Consider the following 19,435-nt stretch of genomic DNA (forward strand, 5'->3'; position numbering starts at 1 on the left):
TGAGGCAGGATAGTGGGACTGTCGACTTCTGTACTTTCGATAGCTTAATTTTAGCTGAGAATTGGAAATAGGGTTCTTAGCAGATGAAGTGTGCTTCAGTCATGATGGAATCAAATGGTGGCACGGCTTATCAGAAAGGTCAACACTGCCAGAGTTGTTTTACAAAAGGACCTGGATCGCTGTGCAGGTACAGGAGCTGCGTGCTCAGTGCTCAGCGTGGGGAGCTGTGATAAGGGGCCAGCAGGGGCCCTGCAGAGCTCTGGCTGCACGCTTTCTGATCTGAACGTGAGGCAGTGAAACTGAAGACAGAGACCAGAAATCGGGATGAAGTCTATCATTTCCAGCAGTGCCTTTTCATGTCAGCTTCTATTCCATGCTATTCATTTTTTCTGACTGCATCAATCTATTAAAAACACGTACTGTGGAGGAAAGGCACTGTAAGAAACGTTGTGAGAGATACTAATTAGAATGAAACACAGACCTCTTATCTCCCCACATTCAGGAAGTTTCGGAAACACATCTGAACTTTTCGGCTAGGCAGGCATTGGATCTAATCAAGCCTCCAGCTGAGAAACCTGATCTCGTGCCTACAGCTTTGTAGCTTGTTCCAACCCCTAAAACTAATATGAAATATTTACACTCAGAATGGTTTGTCTACTGCAGTTTCCAAACAGGTCAACTGCATTCTTCTATTGAGTTACATTGCAAACATGTGTTTAATGTTTGTGTGTGAACATTAGTGCTGCTTAGTGCCTCTGCGGTCTTGCTCTCCAGCTAACCCATACTTGGAATATATCAAATGTGATGATACATTCACAGGCAAATTTAAAGCTTATGCAAATAGCGGGAGGCCCTTTTACTTCCAAGAAGACCCTGTCCTTGGATTACTTGCCATAGGAAAAAATCTACTGAGAAACTAGATTTGCATTTCCAGTGAACAGTGAGAGTACAAAAAAGTGTTAGGGGAAGCACATTCGTATCTATTTCTCCTCTTATGGGCAAAAAGAGAACAACTGCTTTGCCCTGGGACAAAGGGATGAGACAAGAATATAGACCAAGAGGAGACTTGCTATGAAAAAGGAGCTTTTGGTGCTAAACTATTCACAAACCTGGATCAGTTTTTGACTAATTGCTTCAGCTGAATTTTAAAATATTTGTGCCACTGTTTTTAGAAGGAATTTCACTGTGTGTGTAGAAATTGAAAGTTAGAAAGTTTAAAAAACAGCTATTTAAAACAAACAGCAATGTTTGTTTAAAAAGCAAAAAAATCAAAAGAAGGTAGCTAAGCAAAAAAGTTAAATAATCCTAAAACACAGGAAAACACTGAATTATGCAATAATTGAAGCACTTCAGTCAAAACATAACACAATTTCTCTGAAGTATTTCCTCTCCACAGAAAACAAACCATTCCTTAACCCCATTCTCCTTCATCATTTCTCCTCACCTCCAAGACTGACATCTGCCAAATTTTTGGCATCACAACAGAACTAAAAATAATCCAGTTATTTAAATTGTAAATGGAACAGATACTCATAGTCGTGACACTGCTTAATGACTGAAGAACACCTCAGAGGGAAGCATGAATTCACAGCCTATACTGCATAAGCTATATTTCATTCCTAACTGACTCCTAATGGCTGAACTGACGTATGGCTGAATTGCCATATGTCTAGACAGTTGCTAGAATTACACTGTCCCAGAGCACAAGCTACTGTCTGAACCGAAAGGCAAAATATATACATTCAGCCTTTCACATTACCTAACATTACTTAAAATCTAGATAGGGCTTTAAAATCTCTTGGCAAATATCAGCAACAAAAAGCAGCTCTGGGTTATAGGGACTATTGAGCCCCAAAGAGGACCAGTGCGCAGAGCAGCAGAGCTGTGCATCCTGCAGTTTGCTGGTGCTTCATTCCAGCTGCTCTAACAGCCATGAAAGCGGGAGCGAGCCAGCTTCTCTTGCTTTGGACAGGAGAGGCTTTGGACAGGAGTGTTTCCCAGGCAGCTGGGCTGCTCATTTAACAGATAAGCAAATTAAAGTGGCTCAGCCTGGGATCTTAACAAAATGACAAAGAATAAATACGGAATAGGGAACGAATCAAGTGCTAGCTGATACTTTTACAGTTTGCTCAGAAAAAAATGGAATCCTTCATGAAACTCTTACATGGGTCAGACTGACTGGCACAGAAAAATGATCTGCTGGACACTGGGAGTGTCACTGCCAGCTTTACAAACACGTTCCCCACCGTCAGTTAATCAGCAGGCAGTTTACTCACTGTAAAAAAAGCCTCAGAGAGACAGAACTTCTTGAAACAAAAGGGACAGGGTCACTATCCTTTAAAAATGATAACCTGGGCCTCAAGGAAGATCTCAGACTCCAGATGGTGGAAATCAATTGCACTCAACTGTCAAACTGGGAAAGCTGTGTCATGGAAAATGCAGGTGCTGTCCTGCAATGCAAGGCTTGGAAGCCCTGCTCTTAGCAGCGCTGAACTCCAGGAAAAAAATTCTTAGCAAAGAAACACTTGATGAAAATAGCTTGGCACATCTGCTCCTCCTGAGATGGGAAGGTAATATGCCCTATGAATCTTACCCATAAGAAAACACCCATAAATTCCCATAGGACAACTAAGAAGAATAATTTACTGCAGGCTGCAAAGCTCATTATATGTGAAGAAAGACAAGAGCTGCAGCACGTGAGTGACTGATCGAGAGGCAGAGGCCCCTTCCTCCAGCCCCAGGCTGGCCGGCCCTGCAGGTCAGTGGAGGTTTGCAGGAAACTGCGGCCAGGTCGGGTGCTGCTGCTCACCCTGCACAGCTTGGGGGGAACAGCAGCAAACTGAGGGAAGGCAGGGCAGCGGGGGAGGGGGCGGGCAGAAAATCAAGCACACTGCGCACAAAGCAACTCAAAGGTCAAGTGCCTACAAGAACATGGCTTTCCTTCAGGCAGAGAAGCCCTTCATGTTAAAATTCTCTTTCTGCCCAGGACACGATTAATTACTGCTGGACATGAGTCCCTTCTAACTCAGCCACTTGGGCAGCGCACAGCTTGCTTCCCAGGCCCGGCAGGGATGCACTACACCCCTCCACTCAGCGTGCTGTGCGCTCAGGATCCTTCCTTCCCAGTATTACATCCCCTGCGTGTTCAGAGCATCCTCCTGAGACGTGTGCACAGGACTTCGTACAGGGCGTTGGGTGCTTTTCATTTCTGCTCCTCTTTCGTACATCGTGAAGACAAATTGTCTCATGGCATTTGTATCACATCTAAACCTGTGGAGATAACATCACCTCTCCCTTCAGTTACCATCCAAGAGCTCACAGATGACACACACTAAGTGGCCTTTGAGGGCAGTCATGTTTCATGCACCACTCAGTCCAGTCTTCAGACCACGCACTTTGCTTCTCACTTTGTTCCTGCTGAAAACACAGTGAAAGTATACACCCTCCCTATTTCTCTTCTTCCTTCAGTAGTATCTCACAAGAATAGAGTAACTGGAAAGTCTGAGGGATCAGTTTCTCAGGTCCTTTGGTTCGTTTTTTCACATGAAACCCCATGAGTTTTTTCTTCTTCAAAGCCAAGAACACTCAAAACACTCATAATTGTTATCAGTTAAGTGACACTTTGGTCACAGAATTTTGGAAGGCATTACAAGAAAATTGCCTGACTTGCTGTATTCATCCTGGTAGCCTATCGAAGCTTCCAGGTGCAGAGGTAACATCTAGAAAGTCATCTTGTTTTGAAATTGGATCTTTGAAAATAAAGGACTTTTCAGTTTGGCAGGCAAATGAAAAGAATCAGTGGTGGAATGTTTAGATTAAACAGAAAGCAGAATATTTTATCTTTAGGCAAAACAAAAGTGACTGCTAAGCCCCCAGAAGCCATTCTGAGTCAACATGAAGCATTTTGTTTTGGTCAAATGAAGTACATTCTTCCTTTGCAGATTGCCATTAGAAACACAGGAATATTTGTAGAGAAAAATATTATTTTATAAAATGTTACTTCAAAAATTGTGCGAGCAAAATTCCTTTCAATGCTGAGCAGAAAAAAAAAAAAAACAAGACAGAATGGATTTTAAAAAAAGTCTCCATGCATTAGCAAAAACTATGTTTCAAGTGTCAGATGAATGCATAAATTCTGATTACCCATTATACAAGACTTTCAGCAGACACAGAGTTTGTAGGACACATTCCCCTACTGAAGTCCCATTGCTAAGAACTGATCTCCTATATTAACTGCTGCCAGCTGCTCAGCTGGGGTAAGGCTTAGCAATCCGTGATTACTGGGTGGAAAACCAGTGAGAAAGAAGAAGTGGGGGAAATGTGTTTGTGATTTTGTCTGTCAGGCTTTTGTTTAGGAATTCTGTATGAGTTTAAAGGAGGAGGCAATTACATCTTGCTGCTGGAAGTCAAGTGCTGTCACTGACAGCATGCCAGAACACAATGCTGCTTGCTTAGCATCATATCTTGCAAGGCTCCTCCACTTGAAAGTGGAGGAGGGAAGTTTAGGATATGATTTGAAGATACTGATTGTCTTGATTGAGAATTGAATGCAGCTCTTTTTTTCCCTGTATCCAGCCCTATATTCCGACCTTTATATTTGAGGAACAGCACAGAAAGCTGTGCATGTTGACGCAGCCTATATTCCCACACCATGTGGCCCTGAATATGGAGCCAGACCCTTCCACCAGTCTGAGACAGCCAGCTTATCTGCTGGGATGCATGCTGAGCAGATGGACACCACGTGCCTGTCTCAGCTAGCTGAGTGTCTGGCAGCACGTGTGGCTGTCTTGATGCCCCCAGCGTGAAAGGAGGAAGAAATGTGACTCCAGCATTGGTAATATCTTCTGGAGAGCAAGCCAAAGCCCAAGTCAGGGCTGCTTCTCACAGTCAAATTATCTCTGTGAACTGTCAAGAGAATTAAGGAGGCAGAAATCAGCTTCAAAGAATGCTGAAACAAAAATATGGTCATGTGAAGGGTGCTTTCATGCATTTCCATCCTCTTTAGATTCTTCTCAACAAGGAATTATGAAGGAGATGGAGCTTCGTATCTCTGGGCTGTGGCATTTGATAAAGAAGGGACTGTGGCTGATGTGACACTCAGCCCTGATGCAGCAGTTGTCCCTCCTGCCTTCTCTGTTCTTCGCAGCAGCAGGGGGAGATCATATCCTTCCCTGTGATGCCGTGCTGCCGGAGCTGATGAGCAGTGAGATGCACGCTATGATAAGACAGGCTGCTTGGATACATCCACTGCCATGTGAACCACCAGCAGCTGGCTGGGCCTAAGCAGGAAGCCAGTGTTACAGTGTTCACCAATGGACATGTTGAAAGGGTGAACCACACCAGGCATGAGCAGCTTCTGCCCCATGATATCAGACCCTGCATGGCAGCCAGCATAGATGTACTGGGCATGTGTATACTGCTTGGTGCCAGTGGTCAGAGGAGGTGGGACTCGCTGATTTTGGAGTAGTCTGTTGAGCATCAACCCTATCGTGGCCCTATTTATTTAAAGAAGCAGAGTAGGATCTTTGCCTTGCACAAAAAGTAATAGGGAATGTCTGTTCCTGAACTCCTGTTTCCATGTCTTGATGTCCACTACTGTTCTAGCAAAGCAGGACCACTGGTGTGTGTGGACAGGAACCAAAGCACAGCACGGAAACTTGGATGAAGTTCTCTAGACAATATTTTGCAAGATGTGACTGGCTCCAATTACCACTGTAATCAGGACGCACAATTTGCTGACGAAGGAGAGCAAAACAGAACAGAACCCATTTTCCTTCCCGCTCCTCAAGCTGAGTAGTACAGAGAAGTACAGCAAACCCCATGCTGCTATATGGAGCTGAGGGCTGCGAGGAAATCATCGCCTAAGCCAAGGTAGCACTGGGCTGGTGCAGGGCACTTCCAGCTGACACCCTGGGGACTATCAGCTGTTTGCTGACAGTATTTCAAATACGAGAGCTGCAAGGGCTGATTTCTGTCTAGGCTGAGGTGTGGAGAAAATCTTTTTGTTTCTGTTTTCCTCCATCTCTGAGTCATGTTCAATTTTATACATGCCCTAGGAAGCCCAGCAGAGAGGGCTCTCCGCATTGGAACATGAGATAGGAGTCTGCCCCTTCCTTGGGCTCAGGAGTCCCAAAGCTTGAAATAAATGAGTATGCACCCCAGGAAGACCATTTGCTCGGGAAGGATAATTGCAGAAGGCAGAGCAGAGAGCTGGCTGCCTCGCTCCCCTATCACTGCAGAGCCTTTCCCTCAGAGCTGCACTGAAATTAGATGAGCAGTTAAAAACTTCCTGATTATTTCTACTCCATCCCCAAGCTACTTTGTATTTTCAATGAGGAGATGGGCGACAGGAGAAGGGGATTGTCTGCTTTTTAATTACAATCCTCGGGACTTGCAGCTGCAGCAGGAAGTGAAAAAAGGCCTTGAGAACAATGATTCAGGATTGAGGTCCTGAGTGCTCCCTCCCTGCAAACTGGCAGTGCAGCTGAGGCACAGCACTGACCGCTGCCTTCGGTCCCCATGGGCTGCCTGGTGTGTGGGGGTCACGGCCTGAGTGCACGGGGGAGTGCTGCTGCATGCCAGATTCTGGCAGAGCTTAGAAGCTCCACCAGGGAGGCTGTAAAAACAGAAGCAAGCACAGGAAATAATAGCCAGTAAGCTGGGCTTCCGATACAATCATGTACTCATTTTGGTGTCAAGCAGCAGGCCAGGAATGAAGGGAAAAAAATACCATTCCTTCCCTTTTTGGCAATGCTGGCTTGTAACCTCAGAAGAATCTCCAGCCTTCAGGGCCTGGCTGCACATTTTCTCACCCCACCTGGCTTGGTGCTGCAAACAGCCTGCCCAGCCATGCTCCTCCACAAAACATCCCGAGACGGCTCTGGGGCTTCTGCTTCTTCTGGTGCTCAGCAAGAGCTGCGAGTTTCTTCACTTGGAGACAACGGATGGGTTTCTTAGGGATGCCCAGAAACTGCATGTCGAAGTTCCTTAACAGGGCATGTTTAAAAACTGAAGGAAAGGATATGTTCTGAATGCCTCGCTCAGCCCCATGATACACTCTTGCTGACAAACAGCTTTCTCATCCCCAGAACAGCCTGCTGGTATTCAGCAAACACACAGGAATTACAGGGGAAGAGAAGCCCCTCCTGCATCCACGCTGAGGTACAACTTCACCTCCCCAGGGCCGAGCAGCTGCTGCAGGCTGGCAGGTCAGAGCCCAGAGGCAGTTGCAGGCTTATGGGCTGCAGTGCTGTGGTGGGGCTGCGTTGCGGGTGAGCAGCTGTCTTGGGGGGACACGGTGCAGAGCGTCTGCTCACTGGCTCACCTGTGCATGGTGCGGACTGACTCACTTTCTGTACGCTTCCTTCAGCAACTTCTAAAATACACTAACTCTCTTCTGAGAGGGGAGAATCTTTGAGGGTGATTTAGAGCAAACTGCCTTGCCATGCTGTTTTTAAGGGGAACATTGGCACAGAACTCTCAGACTAGCAAGAGGACATCCTGTGATTTTTTTTTAGACTGACACTGTTCCAAGTGCATCACCAGCAAACATTTCATAACTTGGGATATTTTCTTAAGATATATACTTAGGCAGTCCCAAAAGATCCATAAGATTTCCTGCTCGTGTTCTCACCATAGAGTCATGGAGTCCTGGGTAGCCAGCCATGGCCCTGAATCAGGATAGAGAATTGAGTTTTCAATGCACTGTTTCCTGACGTGTAGGCATTGAGTTGGATTAACAATCTTGGATGTAGGGCATCTGAGTGGTGCGTAATGAGAAAAGGAAACAGCTCAGCACAAGAACTAGGGTGGATAAAGAAATCAGGGCTTAGAGAAACAAGGGGAAAAAAAAGAGAAAGGAAATAGAAAGGGAGAAAAAAAGTGACTACAGGAACTAACAAGTAACACCAAAAAGCCACTTTCCGATAAGAGGAAGACTTGCTGGGAAAGCAGGATGAGGGCAGAAAGGGACTATTTACAACAGACATAAAGAGACTGGAAAATCTTATCCACACGCATCACACAGGTGTGTTCACCCAGTACTTCCGAAATTGAATTTAGTCGTGTGGGCAGACCACGTTAGCCAAACCCATTGCATCTCTAGTATTTGCTTCAGTAAGAGGATTCAAAGAATCACATTTTAGCAGTTACTGGAAAAATAGAATTCACTCATTTTCTTGAGTATTTGTAGAGAATTGCACAGTAACCCCATTCAGCACCAGTAGATCTCATGCGATCCCTTGCCATGACACAAAACGTCAGCTCCTTTGTCTGACTACTCACCATCTCAGCTTGGAAGACCCAAAATGATTTCACAGTTTAGTAAATCAATCGTCAAATGAACTGGAAAAATACATCAACAATTTCTGGGAATATTCTTTCAACAAAAGGTCCTATTATCAAAATGGTTGTTCAGTGTTACATTTACTTTCCATTTGTTATTAGATGTGAACCCAGTGATTCTGACGCAAATAGAAGAGGCAGCTTGAGAGAACAGAAATGAGCAATAGGCCATTTTTCACCAAAAAAAAAACCACCCAATGTGTATAATGCAGCCATTTGGCTTTGCTAAGTACGTCCCACAGATGTGAAGGACAAAGCAGTACACAACTGTGTAGGAGAGGCAGGAACCGCAGAGACTGTTGTCGGGGAGTTTGATGCCTGGGGAGGAAGAGGACTTGGGTACTGAGGGTGAATCTCAGGAAAAGCACTGTGGTAGCAAAAGCCTTAAAAGGTCTTAAAAGGTAAAGGAAGGAAGACATTTAAAGAAATCAGTGTTCACTAACTTGGAACAGAAAAATAGGCAGGACAACCTTGTCTTCAAGTGATAGAATTGAATGAGATAGCCAATTTCTGGCTCTTGTACTTCTGTCCCCATGAATTAATTCATCTGGCCTGAAAACCCAGGTGTATCCCAGCCTGTGCAGAGTGCCACAGCTGTGCGTGCTGGGTTGGCGAGGTAGGATTTGTGCAAGCATCGGAACCGGGCTGCTTCTTGTAGCACTGATTTTACATTACAAAAAGGCATAAAACCAAAACCAAGGGAAGTTCTTACCTTTAACAAACACATAAATCCTGGCCATGAGCTCCTCGCTGGATGGGGCGTCGTCGTGAACGCAGGTGAGGTACCCGGTGTCGCTGGCCGTGGCGTTCCTGAGGAGCAGCGTGCTGCAGCTCTGCCCGCTGCTGTTGCGGCAGCTGCCGATGTGCACGCGGGGGTCTGCCTGCTGTGCCTCCCGCAGCAGCCAGCTCACCGGCCGTGCTCCCCTGCCAACAGCACAGCACAGTTACAGCGGGTCATGGTTCAGGCAGAACGTGGGCTTCCTTCTGACCCACGGCTGCCAGTGTTCCTCCTGTTCCCCCTCTTATCATTTGGAAACGAATGATACAGGCTGCAGGGTGCTTGGATTAGCAGCCATAAGAAATTAAGGGCGCTCACACCACACTCATGCAGCAGAGCAGGGGAAATTCCAGAAATTGTAGCAACTGTGGCAAGCTAACTCCTGGAGGAAAGCTTAGTTTTCATTTTAACAGACATCCTGAACTCCAGTTTGTTTTTCTACCGCTATGTTTAAGCCACTTCAAACATTTGAAAGCACCAGATAAAATTATATGTTTCTTTCAAGTTGAGGAATTTGCATATTTATCTGCCAAATTAACTTATACTTTCCTTTAACTGTAAGGCTGCATGGAGAGAGAACATTTATGTAACTTCTCATCACCTTTCTTGTTTAATCAGCAGTGACTCGATCTCGGTTTTGTGAAGGGTCTGCAACTAATCCAATTACAGATCTTAGAATACCCACTCAATACGCATCTTTTTCTATTCACCCCATCACAGCACTCGGCACATAAAACCAGCAGGGCAGATAGACACACCGTGTCACCCATTCGTGTCTTAGTTATGATCACAGCTAGTGTCAAATGCAATTTTGTGTAGTTTACTGACAAAAAGCAGGGGCACTTTATCACCCTTTAAACGACTCAGAGAGATCTGGTGTTCCAGGTCAGCAATAGGCCCTGGTTCTGCTGGTTGTGTTGTGGTAAATGCAACAGGCATACCATAGCAGCTCCTGCAGCTCTGTCCTGCTTAGGATTAACTCTGGGGGCTCTGAGGAAGCCTAGCACAGGCTCCACATGCTCATGCAAAGAAGAATGTGATCTTGTAGCAGACTGTTTTCTGCAGGTCAGTGCAGAAACTGGTGGGGGGCAAAAGTGGTGGTCTGTGGATCCCAGTGGAAGAAGGGGTTTGGGTTCACAACAGAGGAGGCCATTCTTTGCTTCCATGCCTACAGAAAGGCCATGCTATTCCAGAGGACAGGAGCTCACTCGCCCTTTCTACCGTGGTGAACTCCCATTGGTCCAATGGCATTTGCAGAGCAGAGGAAGGAGCAAGAACCCCTGGATTTTCCCAGCTGAGTGTCGCCAGGAAGAAATCCGGTCTAGACATGTCTGCTCCATAAAGATGCCTGTCCTCAGAGTATCCAACAAGCGTGCTGTGTGAAATTTCCAGTAGCTAAGAACTTTGAACCCCTTCTGTGCCAGTGGCTTTGCAGTGGCGCAGTCGGTGCACTACGGGAATGCTCTTGCCAGCAAGTCCAGTGACAAACAAACATCCTCGTGGCTCTGATTCTGACCGTCCTTCTGTCGCCTTCCTGAATACAGTGAGGAACGGGGCCTAGGTCTGGAGGTTATTCCCAGCACGTAGAAGAGTGAGAGCCCCGGGCAGAGTGTGGATGTTCTTCCTGGTGAGCAGCTCACCCTGCTTCTTGGATCCACAGTGGGCTTGGCAACCCCGCCTCACCCGTCACACTTCCTGTCTTTCTGAGGGCGGAAATACCTTCTTATGGAGACATCCCTTATCCAGTACTCTTTCCCAATCTACAAACGTCACCAGTGATGTAACAGCCACTTCTGTCAAGAAATGGGACTCCTGGTCCCAAACAGGAACAATGGCACTTCATGTTCATAGAACCATTAAGGTCAGAACAGACCACTAAGATCATCTAGTCCAACCATTGACTCATCTGTCTGCTAACCACGTCCCTCAGTGCCACATCTACCCTTATTGAACACCTCCAGGGACAGTGATTCCACCACCTTCCTGAGCAGCTCATTCCAGTGTCTAAAGACTCCTTCTGAGAAGGCTGTATTTCCTAGTACACAATCTGAATCTTCCCTGGCACAACTTGAGGCCTTTACTTTCATCCTATCACAGTCATCTGGAGAAGAGACAACCCCCACCCCAACCTCCTTTCAGGTATTCATAGAGAGCATTAAGGTCTCCCCTGTGCCTCCTCTTTCCCAGACTAAACAATCCCAGTTCCCTCAGCTGCTCCTCATGAGCCTTGTGCTCCAGACCCTTCATCCTTCCAGACCCAAGTTTTGTTGCTCTTCTTTGGACACAGGCATCACCAAGCCTGGTGTCTATAGCAGCGGCTCTGCAGAGCAAATCAGGGGGTTCACAACTCTGTGCTTCCTCACATGGACCTACTTTTTCCACCTGCTCATTTTATACAGGTGGAAGATGAAGACTTTGACCACTGCCTTGGTATTTTCACATATTTGGCAGACAGGAGTCACAGCGATAGCTGCAGCTTTGGTCAGGCTGCCAAAAATCAGGAAATCCTGGCCAAGAATCTCAAATTAATGGAGTCTGCAGCAGCCACCTGCCTGTACTAATTCCTTGCACTGAGACCTGAACTCTGGAAGCAGGCAGAACTCCTTCAGGGCCAGCATTTCCCCATTTCTTAGGTGGGTTTATTGCTTCACATCCGTAAAGCAATTTCAGATCACAACCAGGGCTACTGAAGTGCTGATAATTTCTTCATCTCTTCGTTCATCTGGTGATATGAGGAAATCAGTTCCTACTGATCAAAATGGCAGCGGATGGAGAACTGCTGAGAAGCATTGATTCAGTTGGCCTGGAGCAGCACACAACTCATGTCCACACATCATGTTTTATGAAGCACTGCACTGAGATTTTAAAGGACTTTAAACTTTATTGCCATGATGCTTGCTGCTTGCTAAGCTAAAAATACCACTGTAAGGTTGTTTTGACCTCATAAGCCACATGGCTAACTGGAGGTATTTGGAGGAAAAAAAATGCCTTACACTCCAGAAAACATCAAAAATGTACACAGACTGAGTCCATCTACCCTTCACTATAAACACTGGATTAGTTAGACCAGGAAAAAATCAGAAGGGTTGTATTTATCAGCATAATCTACAGCTGAGATTCACCTTCCCACTGTTCTTTCTCACTGCCTTCAGTGGTTACAAGAAACCAACAGTATACTAGCTACACTCAAGGAGACTCTGCAAGAAGATGTAAAAAAGTGTAGCATGTGTAAAAGAAATTGTGATTGTCTGGATTACCTTCAGCCTTCTCTATTACAATGTGTGCTGAAGGAAACGAAAGGCAACTTCTCACAGCAATTTGCCATTTAAATCACATTCAGAACAAGTGGAACACCTACGTGCACCCCGGTCAGAGACCCTCTGTATGGCCAAGCAAGTTAATTTGTGTCCCGACAGAGCAGAAGGAGCTCAGACTCTTCACACTGATTGCTCAGTTGTGTCTCTCCCAGCTGTGACAAAGCTGCATTCCCCATTTCCACATAAGTCACTGCTGATGTCTTGCTCGTTTCTTGCATGGCTACTTTTTATATATTATGTCAAGAATTGAATTGCTGCCAGAATTCATGATCTGTGGTCTGGTTTTTAAGATCCTTGCTTATCTCTGACTTAAAGAATATGTATTCAAACAGGTCAGGTCTTTGAATATACACATACAGATTGGTGTTTATTTAATTGTCATCTTCTGGGCTAGGCAGTATTTGAGGTTAGGAAGTTTAAGCTTATATACACATTTTTGTCTTTATACATATGTATAACTATATATATATATAGCCATTTACTGATGGACAGGGGGTAAAGAGTGATTTTAGCTGCAGAGGAATCAAAGCTGCATCTCTTCAGGCAAAGGTTTCCAGCCATGTCCTTAAGCATGCACTCCCCTTCCATAAGCTTTGCTGTGTGCTGACTCAGGACTTTGCTTTGGTTCATTTATGATAAAAGGAATGAAGTGGGCCGAATGCTGACCAAAGACTTTTCTCTCTGCTTTGTTTCAGCCCAACAAGTTCTCCTGAAATGCACCCGAGGGAAAGCATCGCCGGTTGCAGATCGTGGCTGTCCAGCAATCTTTGCTCCCCCCTGCCCAGAAGCCGTGCTGCGCAAGGTAATCAGTACAACCGAGGGCATCCAGCACTGCTGGAGCAATCCTTACCTGCATTTTATTGTTAGAACTTCTCCTGGTAAGATGACAATGTGGTCTTTTGCAATGCTCAGCACTGGTTTCTCAAAAAATTTGTCCTCAGCAAGACCTGACCCAAATAAAGAAGAAATAATTGTTAGGCAGGCTATTCACCATGGTTAGAACATGCACAATACAGCCGAGGAAAGCTTTTTGTTTTGTAAATAGTTCCTAATTTGGGGGCCCACACAGGGCTTTAATTTATACTGATGCAATTCACTTGAGCACAGAGTTGCATGGTGCCCACTGAGATCCCCTCTGTTTGTTTTTCTTCCCCTTATTCACCCCTTTCTTTTTAACACCGAACACCTGCATTTCTGCTCATAGTCTTCCTGCTTTTCTTTAGAGCTGGCTGTGTTACTGGGTTACTACAGTTTCAGGACAACAGATTAATTTCAAAAGAATTTTACATACAGAACTGGAAAGAATCAGTCTGGGAAACAATCTGATGTACGAGGTCGTATATTACTTTTCAGTTAATAAAACAGTAATTCTGGGAAGCAACTCTTTGATTCTCAACTGTGAAGCATCTGCTGCATTAAATGCAAATTAAAAGCCCACTGTTTTCCAAAGCAATGTTCACAAATAGTGCCTTTGAACTAAGTGGCAAGCTGCTTCCTTTGAGGCCGTTGGGCTGTATACTCTGTAAGGCAAATCTGCAGAAGTGTCTGAGCCACCGTCCCCAGTGTCAGTGTCATGAGGTCCGTCAGCTCAAGAGTGACAGTGGTCTTTACTGACAGCAGTGTCAAGGCTGCTCTCATCATAATCGTCATCATCTCTTGGCACAAGGAAGGCCTTCAGGACAGCCACCCTTCCAAAGGCAGATACAAGCACTGAATGTGATGAGATATGCCCAGCCCCTTGCAGACAGCTGTTTGAAGGGGGGCAGCTTGTGAGCCTGGACCCATGGCACTGTCAGCAGCTGAGCCACACAGGGGAACTGTGCAGGGGAGCCGTGATGCTGCTCTGGGGCTGAATCCACAGCCACCACGCTCTGAGCACTCCTGACAGCTGGCTGCAGAGTGCTGAAACTGCCCTAAATGAGACCCCTATCTGAGTGTACATCTAGGGCGATATTGTTTTCAGAAAGTGAAACTGAGAAGAAGCAGAAGTGAGGCAGGCCAGGCTGGTTTCCTTGTCCAAATTCAAAGTAACATAATCAAGGAGAGGAGAAAACAGGCTTAGATAAGTATCTCAATTTACAAAGGTCTGACATTAAAGCTTTATATTTTCTTTTCCCTCCTGCTCTTCAAATCTACATCTTCTCCTTTGCCTTGAACTTGATAAGCCAGAAATCTATAGCTGGGCTTATAAGAGAGGCATTATACTCAGCAGAATAGTGAAGATAACATATCTAACAAAAAAGAAACATAAGGGTTTAACTTTTCAACTGGATGAAACAGTGATTTTCTTCCCTTCCACCTTCCACCTCCCATCTCCTCTGATCTCTTCTTTGCTGGATTCAAGTAAAATTCTCTTAGCTTGGTATATTCTCTCAGCATGGACAGTGAATCACTCCCGCTTCAGAGAGCCTGGTTTCTTCCAGGAGCCACTCAGACTCCCATCAGAGGCTCAGTGGAGGTCAGCTCATCACATGGTTCCAGAGCCTCCCCAAAGGCATCCTGCCCAGCCCACATGTTGCTCAGCTCCCTCCAAGAGCACACTGAGCCTCCCTACAGACCTTCAGCTGAGGCTTCACATCAGCCCTGGCCTCTGCAGAGACTTCTCCACCCCCAGTTTTACATAACTGTTGACACTGTAGCTCTCTCTAATGTGTTTTGCAGAGTAAGGAATAAATTGATGAATAAGAATATAGAAAGAGTAAGAACATAAGAAATAATAAGAATAAAAAAAACTTGTGGAGTCTGGCCAGGAAAACTCCCCCCAGTGCAGCTGTGTGTAGCATGGTCCTACCTACAAACTGCTGTTACATGCACGTGATGCAGTGGATGCTCGACAGGGTTATAGGGTCCCAGCCCTGCTGTTCCCTGGTGCTTTAAGAAGTGCAGCTGTTCCTAAACACCTTTAGGATGACCTGTACAAGGTGTAGCATCATGATTAGCAAAGAAGCAACTGGAATTAAAAAATAAGGCAAACTACACAGGAGGAGACTACTCTGGCAAGTACATCTTTGCTCTTGAATCTGAGTCCTCTTTGTATTCTGGAAGCACCCTGTTTGCATGAAGCATGGGATGAGGTTCAGTATGTATTATACACAGACAATCCCAAAAATGGCCAACACAGATTTGAAAATGTTTGGCAAGTGTCATTGAATTAGCTAGCTGAGGGTTCTTCCAGTCCTGTGTAGCTTTTACAGGACACAGCTGCAATCCCAATCCGCTCTGGGCTGTTCACACTCTGATGACTGTGGGGCCAGGCCTGCTCCGACTTAGAAAATCCTGGGGTTCTGACTAATCCTTTCTTTGGTTCCTCTGGTGCTGTCAATTGTTCCTAGGACTTATGGGGGCTAAGCTGGCATCTCAAGCTGTCCTTTGAACAGGCCTGGCTTCTGCCAGGTCTGCAAGTGCTGGAGGGGTCTGGGGCAGTGGGCACTGCTGTGATGGGAGCTTAACGCAGTCCTTGGGCTCTTACAGCTCTTGAGACTGTTTTTGATAAAAGAAGGAAAAGTATTTTTCAGTTATTCTGTTTATACATCTGAGGTACTTCTTTCCTGAAGTTTATTTTGGCTTCTGGAGCTGAAGAAAAGAATAAGCAAAGTGTAATTTCAGTGCATTTCTACCCCACGGAGGACAGAAGGACAAAATTCCTCTGCCACACACACACTGGGTCGCTGCTGCCAGGTGACAGAGGGCTTTTATAAACACAGTGTGTGCCCATTACTGGCATGCCTGAGCCAAAGCTGAGTGGATTGAAAGAAAAACATTGCAGGGCTAAACCAAGCAAGCAGTGCTGGCAGAGGTTGTGCTGTGCTGGGTGAGCAGAGCTGGAACTGGCAAGGCGAGGCTTCACAAAATGTTCAGCCTCCGCTGCTCCCTTCAGAGCTGGATTTCAATTTTGGAGGCAAATTTGGGGCTTGGATAGAGTGCTTTTCCCTCTCAGAATGTTCCATGAATATTCACCATTTTACTGCATTTCACTTATGTTTTATGGCTTCAATCATTAACTGTCTTCTCAGAAACCAAAAATTTTCACAGCTAGCTACAAAGCACCAGTGCCATGGCTGACCCTGCCATTCTCTTCATGAAGCTGACAGTGTGCAGCATCCTTCCTTAGACTTCCAATGTCGTTTGCCATGCAATGCTAGAGCAATAATGCTGTGAAATCAGGAAAGAGACTATTCCATATTGCAAAGGTGTACATAGGTCTTTGCCCAGCATTCCCTCTTTAAGTCAAGGGTCAGGTATGTTCTTTATGGGGACTGATGCGTAGCTATGATATTAGATTCCTGCTCTTGATTCCTGGTTGCCAAAGCAAGCTGGTTAAAGCAAGGCAAGCATAGTGCATCATCTAGGAAGATGAAGAGCCCTGAGCCTGGGCAGACCCTCCGCCCTGGGTCCCACTCACAGCTTCTGTTTCCAAGATCTTGTTCCTACTGCCAGTTTAACATTCTGCTGTTGTTAAGAGCAGAAAACCTCAAACACAGCAGAACTGCACAGGTCCCTGGGAGGGAAATGTGAAAGGTTGACTGATACATTGTCCAGGGAAGAAAAGTATATTGAAAACTGCTTTTCCTGGGACAATCTGATTTTGTAGCCCAGCCAACATGAAGCCTGGGAGGATCCCCAGGCACAGGACAACGTGTGACCTCCTTCACCTCTGTCAGATGTCTCTCTCGGTCCCACTTGGCTGAGGGACATCCCTCCCACACTAAGCAAATGCCTGATTGTTCATGCTAGGGACATGGGTGAGCACGGATAAAAACTATTTTTAGTCTCTGCATCTTATTGTAACAGTCTACCTTAGAGCATCCTTTAGGCACTGTAACTACCCACTAGCTATGCCAAAAAGAGCACTCACAAATGCTTGTGAGATTGAGTGTACCTAGGTATCACACGCAGTGACAGCTAACGTCGATATGATATCTGATTAACAAATCCACATGCCTCTTTTGGGCACTGTGGCACACAGACGATGGGAAAACTGACAGAGCAGGAACAACGAGCACCGAACCTCTGCATCAGATGACAAAAAAAATGATTGCCAGGCGAAGCGCAGCCTGCTGTGCTGACAGCTAAGTGAAGCAGGTTAGACCAGGGCCCATGAGCACTGGGCACACAAATAGTTTTTTGCACATGACTGAACTCCGGGGACCATTCATGTGTGTAAAGTCACTCTTATGCACAGATCTGGGCCCTAGGACACATCAAGTCTCATTAGGAAGGACTGGAAGTCACAGCTTTAGAGCTGATTTTGGTAGGCAAAGGAGAGATACATACACAGTATTTAAAAAGCTTTTTTTGTTGCCGGCAACAGGTTGGGAACACTTCTGTAAGCCATGCTTACCTTGGAGTGTTTCTGAAAGTTAAGATCAGGAGCACCCTCTGTGCTCTGAAAGTGTTCTGTGGGGTCACTGGGGGCTCTAAGAACAGCACGCATGGCCCTGCTCACAATAATAAGGCACTCATCAGTCATGTAGATGATGAGCTGCCTCCCAGGGAAGCACTGATGATAGCTCAGTCTCCCCAGGCAGCCTTGTGTTTGCAGCACTGAATGACACCAAGCGACAGTGTGCTTTCCTCAGGTGCCAGGGTGCTTCATCGCAGCACGAGCACATCTGGAAAGCGGACAGGTGCCAGTTTTGCATTTTCATGAGGATTTCCCCAAGGAAATCCTACTCTCACTAGAATTAGAAGGTTCAAGGATTCAGTGAGGCGCTGCGTGTTTTTAAACCAATGGCCTGTAATCATTTTCAGATTTATCTGAAGGTCGTTCTCTATGAAAAGAGAGGAAAGGATGGTACTGATAGCAGTATGGTATCACTTGCAATATTTGGTGTGTTTATTAGGTCTTTATTCAGAATCCACATTCATTTCAGGGGCTGTAAGTGTCCTAGTGACAACAACAGAAAATCTGATCATTAGTCTTGAGTGGAGGAGACATCTAGCCCAGCACAGTGAGAACAACCACAAAGTAGAGTAAGTGTTTAAAGATAAGATAAGGCATTGGCCCTTCTCTTGGGATTTGTTCCCACAACTTTTCCTCACAACTGGATGTATAAGCATTTCCTGATCAAGTGGCACAGGGTCACTCTGGTTTCCTTCTGTAATCAGCAGAAATGCTTCAGCAAGGCCACCTGATTGCTTTGTGTGCTGATGGTTAGAAACCACGGTGTTAATTAACAGGAACTTGACTCTGTTGGAAATCAAAACACAGCCTTTTCAGTTCTGCTACACCTGCTCAAAGGCAACTCCCTGAGCTTGCAATGCCACGTGCTTGGCTTTCCATGATACGGATCGCCATATCAGTTGCAGATTTATGGAAAAAGGCCACAGAAAGCAACTCCAGGTCAAGACTGTTTGGTCTTTGGTGGCAGCAGCTCATTAATCAGGGCTATTGTTCTCCCTCTGATTTCACAGAGTATGGAGTCCCAAAGACTGACAGAGATATCACTGCCTTGGGCTTATGCTGAGTTATGGAGGGGCATGTCCTTTCTTTGTAACTGCATGACAAGCCCAGAACTTAGATCTACAGCCCTAAAATAAACATGAGATCTGGGAAAGGAGGTGGCAACATCTGCAATCATCTGCCATGCACTCAGGCACAATTTAAAGTATTTAGGAAATGCAGTAATCTCGTGTTGATGGAGAAAAGGCTGGGAATGTTGTTATTTCATGATCTGAATTATGGCAATTCCTCTGGGAAAGAGAAGACCTGGCACGTCTCCATGGTTAGCAAGTATGCAGACATGGTGGGAGAGAGGCACACTCACACAAATGAGACCATGCTATGTGCTAAAGACTTCAGGAAAAAAATAACAAAATATGTGAGGTATGAAACTGTCCTTGCCTTTCCTGATAAATGCTTTAGGGCTGCAGATGCAAGTGTTCCCAATGATTCCCAGACTGGATTGCCTCATTGGAGCTACAGAAATAGCTTTCATTCTTCCCTAACTTGCCCATCCTGAGGAGGCAGCACATCCTGCAGGCTGTGAGCAGGAGG

General features: G+C 45.7%; 1 protein-coding gene across 1 annotated transcript in view; it reads right to left on the bottom strand.

The window, feature by feature from the left end:
* The window catches only part of LOC306951489 (vascular endothelial growth factor receptor kdr-like), a gene marked incomplete at both ends in the record, with an annotated part of 114,534 nt that overhangs the window by 71,726 nt on the left and 23,373 nt on the right, over nucleotides 1-19,435 (bottom strand). Inside the window, 2 exons of the mRNA XM_079541992.1 lie at nucleotides 9,056-9,267; nucleotides 13,289-13,385. Of these exons, the coding sequence (XP_079398118.1) occupies nucleotides 9,056-9,267; nucleotides 13,289-13,385 (309 nt within the window). The remainder of the gene's footprint in view (nucleotides 1-9,055; nucleotides 9,268-13,288; nucleotides 13,386-19,435) is intronic.

Source organism: Tetrao urogallus (assembly GCF_951394365.1).
Source record: "Tetrao urogallus genome assembly, chromosome: 13".
NCBI classification, from domain to species: Eukaryota; Metazoa; Chordata; class Aves; order Galliformes; family Phasianidae; genus Tetrao; species Tetrao urogallus.